Raw genomic sequence first — 5,000 nt, 5'->3', positions numbered from 1 at the left:
TTGGTTTCCTGCTGCATTTCTGCTCCAAACTCACAGAAGGTAAAAATAAGATTTCATGTGAAGATCTTATTTATATTTGATGTAATTCTTGCAGCTCGTTCGCCCACAACCTTCTGACACAAAAACGGGATTATTCTTTTCAGCAGCTCGCAGCATGAAGGGAAACCAGGTCAAGTCTTCAGGTTTACCAGAAGCACAGGTTCCACAAAGAGAAAACATTAATGTAACAACTGAAACCAGATGTTTGCATACACTGGACAAAAACAACCATCTTTTTCCTCACTGACGTTAAATCAAACTAAACTTTTCCTAATTTAGGTTTGTCAGGATTCACCCGTCCACAAAACATTCTTCCAACAGTCTTCTGGCTTGGCCACTTGATCTTTAGCAAACTGGAGAGAGGAGCAATGCTGTTTTTGGAGAGCAGACCTGGTCAGGTCCATTCAGGGGTACTGGAGAAGCGAGTCAGATCATTAGTCGAACCTCAGATCCAGGAGGAACAATGCAGGTTCTGTCCTGGCCGTGGAACACTGGACCAGCTCTTTACCCTCACTAGGGCCCTCAAGGGGTCATGGGAGTTTGTCCTTCCAGTCTACATGTGTTTTGTGGACTTGGAGAAGTCTTTCGACCGTGTTCCTGGGGGTACACTGTGGGGGTGCTCCATGAGTATGGGACTGGGGGCCTGTTGTTACGGGATGTTCAGAACCTGTACAAGCGGTGTGAGAGTTTGGTTCCCATTGCCGGTAGTGAGTCGGACCCTCCAGAGCTGCTCGTTGTCACCGATACTGTTCATAAAATTTATGGACATAATTTCTCGGTGCAGCCGGGGGGGCAGGGAGTTGAGTTCGGTGGCGTCAGGATTCATCTCTGCTCTTTGCAGATGATGTGGTCCTGTTGGCGTCTTAGTGCCTTGATCTTCAGCTCTCACTGGAGCTGTTCACAGCTGAGTGTGAAGCAGCTGGGAGGAGAACCAGCACCTCCAGACCTGAAGCCGTGGTCCTCAGTCTGAAAAGGGTGGATTGTTCTCTTCAGGTCGAGGGTGAGGTTCTGCCTCAAGTGGAGGAGTTCAAGTATCTCAGGGTTTTGTTCAGGAGTGAGGGAAGAATGGAGCGTGAGACTGACAGATGGTGTTGCGAACACTGTGCCGGTCCATTGTGGTGAAGAGGGAGCTGAGCTGTAAGGCCAAACTCTATCTACCAGTCGGTCTACGTTCCTCCCCTCACCTCTGGTCATGAACTCTGGGTAGAGAATGAAAGAATGAGATCGTGGATCCAGGAGGTTGAAATGAGTTTCCTCTGCAGAGCTGGACTCTCAGAGACAGGCTGAGAAGTTCAGTTATCAGGAGAGACTCGGAGTAGAACCACTGCTCCTCCACATCCCGAGGAGACAGTTGAGGTGGTTCAGACATCTGGTAAGGATGCTCCCTGGGCGCCTCTCTGGGGAGGTGCTTCAGCCATATCCAACTGGGAGGAGACCCGGGGAAGATCCAGGACACGCTGGAGAGACTATGTCTCTCTGTTGGTCTGGGAACACCTTGGAGTCCTCCCAGAAGAGCTGAAGAGGCTGAGGAGAGAGATGTCTGGACCTCCCTGCTCAAGATGCTGCCCCAAGACCTGAGTCCAGAACAAGATGATAAATGGATGGATGGAAGGATGGATGAATGGATGGATGGATGGATGGATGGAAGGATGGATGGATGGAAGGATGGAAGGATGGAAGGATGGATGGATGGATGGATGGAAGGATGGATGGAAGGATGGATGGAAGGATGGAAGGATGTATGTATGGATGGATGGATGGGTTTATGTTTAACTGCGTTCTCTTTATCTACATGTACATATTTCATTATTTGATAGCAGGGTACAAATTCATTTTCACCTAATCAACTGATGCAAGTAGATTTTGACTGTATTTAGTGGAAAAGGCAGAAATGGCTCCTTTGCTGGTTGTACGAGCTGCAGAGCCCTGATTTAGATCAACATTAGTGCTGACGTGTGATGAATTACTTTTAACACGCAGGTTAAAACTCAACAAGTTTCTAAATTTTTTTTTTTTCAACAAGTTTTTTTTATTTTTCCTCCCAGGCTCTCATCGAGGGGACTGCTTCTGTCATCCCTCCCCCGTTTTTCCTTCTTCCTGCTCTGCTCTCTGTGTGTCTGAAGTGCCTGGGTCTCATCTCCCGAACATAAATCAAGAAGATTATGGATTTGGTATCGTGGGCGTTCAACTCTATTGATAAGATTTTTCATCAAAGCGACAAGGTCCTGGAGAACCTGTGTGCCCAGCTGACTCACGCTGTGGGGTACGTCATGGATTCGTGGGGAGTGTGGCAGATGATGTGTCTCTCAGTTCTGTCTCAAGAAGATGTTGAAGACGTTTATATATTTGGAATCATGATAGCAGGGACTCTGCTTTTTGGCATCGCCGGGGCTCTGTTTTATCGACTTTTGAAGAAGACGGCGGGACCAGTTTCGGCCATGGAAAAGCTTCCAAGTCAGTGTGAAGGTCTGGTCCTCGCTGTGGGAACTTTAAATCATCTGGTGTACGAGCTTAACCGTAAGGTGGAGGCGATTTATGAGAATCGCAGGTCACCTGCGGCTTCTGGGACTCGTCACCGTGGTGGGTTCGACCTTGAAGGAGACTCATAGCATGGATCAGGGGAATGGAATCCCACAATTAGGCATTTTCAGAACCAGAACGCCCAGATGGACTCAAGGCTGGAAAAAAGTAATCTCTGCCTGAAGAAAAACAAGAATCAGACTCTCGACGGCCTCGGAGACAGGCCGACCATCAAATTCTCCTGGGACATGAGTACCCAAGGACAAAAGCTTCATCTATCGTACAGAACTCTCTGTGCAGGCTTATCAGAACTGCTGGCTGGAACAACATCTTCAGAAACTGTGGCTGATCTGAAAAAACGCTCATGGACAAATCTCAACACCTCGACGTCAAATGCAAATGTACTCATGTTTTAGTTGAGCTGCTGGTGGAGTTCTTTTGATGTCTCAAATCGTGTCCTGATAGACAAGATGTGAAAGATCGTTTTTTGTAATACCACCATCTACCCTCATGTTTCTCCCCCTTTTCCTATCTCAAAAATATTATTCTGAATAAGAACAAGATAAGGCCGCGCTTTCTATAGCTGCAGCTTCGTGCACTCCGCCCATCTTTCGGACGACTGTACGTACATGTTTGTGTTGTATCGGTGCAATTCCAATAAAGTTGATTCTGATTCTGAAATGGCTGCAGGTCTACAGCTGTCAGGGGGATCAGGAGTCGTTGTTTACCTGGCCTTTCTTCCCATAAGGGATCGGGGACTGTTTCCCACTCAGGGAATGGATCATCCTGGCGTTCATGGGAATCCCCTTGGAGATGATCTGAGAAGATAAATCCGGGCGAATATTAAAGAGCAAACATTAAACGTGGGCCCATTAAAAACTGGGGCATACTCTATGAATCACCACCTTGGAGTATCCACTTATTGTCACATAATTGTTTTTGCAAAATAAAAGTAACAGTAATCTGTTACGTGGAAAATTGTTTAATTTTTTACTTCTGGTCTCCGTCAGTCGCAGCCCAGTGAGACAGAGTACTTCCCAGGTAAACCAATGTAATCAGATTACCTTGTCTTCCATTCCAACATGCTTCAGGGCTTGCCGGCCTCGGAGAGACAAGGCCAGGTTGATGCTTCGGCCCCTCACAGTTTGGGCCGAGCGAATGTCTGTCCATCAAACACAGAATAATCTTGAGCTGTGAGGAACTGGTTATAATCTGCTTTAATTTGATTGAATTTTGTTTATAATCTGCTTTAATTTGATTGAATTTTGTTTATAATCTGCTTTAATTTGACTCTATTTCTGAGAGGCAGGAGGCTTCAGAAGAACATTTAACGTTACCTTCTCTTGTTTCAAAGACTTCCACTTGAAAGCCTCTTTTGGCGAAGAAGCAGGCGTTCAGAGCTCCAACCTGAACCGTAAAGAGAAGCATTAACACAAAACCTCTGTTTGACACAAACACAGTCCAAGGTGCACGGCCATGAGCAATCCCTCCGTTAGGTCTTCACCCTGTTTGCTACAATATTTTTACAATTATCTTCCCATCATGTGATAAAAGAATGTTTCTTTGTTGCTCATGAGATAAAAAACACTGCAATGAGTTAATAATTTACTTTCATTTTCTTTTCTTACCAACCCACCGCCTACCACAGCTACAACTTTCTTCTGGGCCTGCGGAGCTGATGGGTCCTCCATGTCGCCTACGGGTTCAGTTCTTTGGTGGTTTGAGCCACGAGCTGAACGGTTCAGATGGATTTACAGAACTGCTGAGTTAAGATTTAAAAGAGGAGGGTTGATGAGAGAGTCTCGTTGGATCAGTTCACAATCAGTTCCTCTTTCTGTCCAAACAGAAACGACCGATAACAGGGCGGGCTGAAGTCAGAGTCTAATGTCAGCGGGCGGAACCTGATCACATCTGGAATTTAAATCTCTCCTCGGGACAAAGACACTAATTCTGTCTTTTAGTTTCTGAACGTCAACACACACATCTGACAAGTTACTGACTGACACCTTTCAAAGCTAGAAGTGGAGAAGAATCAAAATAATCTATGAAAGGTCATGAAGGTGAATGTTCTCTGGGCTCAACAGAATAAAATGACCTGAGTTGAAAATGATCGACCAGTTCAAAGGTCCTGATAATAATCCAGGTAGATAAATGTAACCAGGTAGAGTCAGGTCCTCTGGACAAGAGTCTTCTTGTTGAAATGTTTCGTATTTTATCCAAAAGACTTCTTCAGTCTGAGGAGATGCAACAAACTCCATCTTAGAAAGATACTTTGTTAATCCCTGGGGAAAATTTCAGGTATTTTACAAGTATACAAAAAAAACCATGAAATAATCAAAAAGAAGCAAAATACACAAATTTGAAAAAACTAAATATGCATGTGCTCAAGGTGGTGGGGAGTACTACATTATTCATGATTCACCTGCATTTATATATATATA

General features: G+C 45.1%; 2 protein-coding genes across 2 annotated transcripts in view; one reads left to right on the top strand and one right to left on the bottom strand.

Moving 5' to 3' along the window:
- The window catches only part of LOC119421638 (kynurenine 3-monooxygenase), a 34,675-nt gene extending 30,425 nt beyond the window's left edge, over positions 1-4,250 (bottom strand). The window contains exons 1-4 of the mRNA XM_037689021.1: positions 4,203-4,250; positions 3,897-3,966; positions 3,624-3,721; positions 3,288-3,377 (exon numbers count right to left, since the gene is read on the bottom strand). Of these exons, the coding sequence (XP_037544949.1) occupies positions 3,288-3,377; positions 3,624-3,721; positions 3,897-3,966; positions 4,203-4,250 (306 nt within the window). The remainder of the gene's footprint in view (positions 1-3,287; positions 3,378-3,623; positions 3,722-3,896; positions 3,967-4,202) is intronic.
- The window catches only part of LOC119421085, a gene marked incomplete at its 3' end in the record, with an annotated part of 641,076 nt that overhangs the window by 410,712 nt on the left and 225,364 nt on the right, over positions 1-5,000 (top strand).

This window comes from Nematolebias whitei, chromosome 1 (genome assembly GCF_014905685.2).
Source record: "Nematolebias whitei isolate Nwh7 chromosome 1, NemWhi1, whole genome shotgun sequence".
NCBI lineage: Eukaryota > Metazoa > Chordata > Actinopteri > Cyprinodontiformes > Rivulidae > Nematolebias > Nematolebias whitei.
This window is presented reverse-complemented; position numbering and strand designations above follow the sequence as displayed.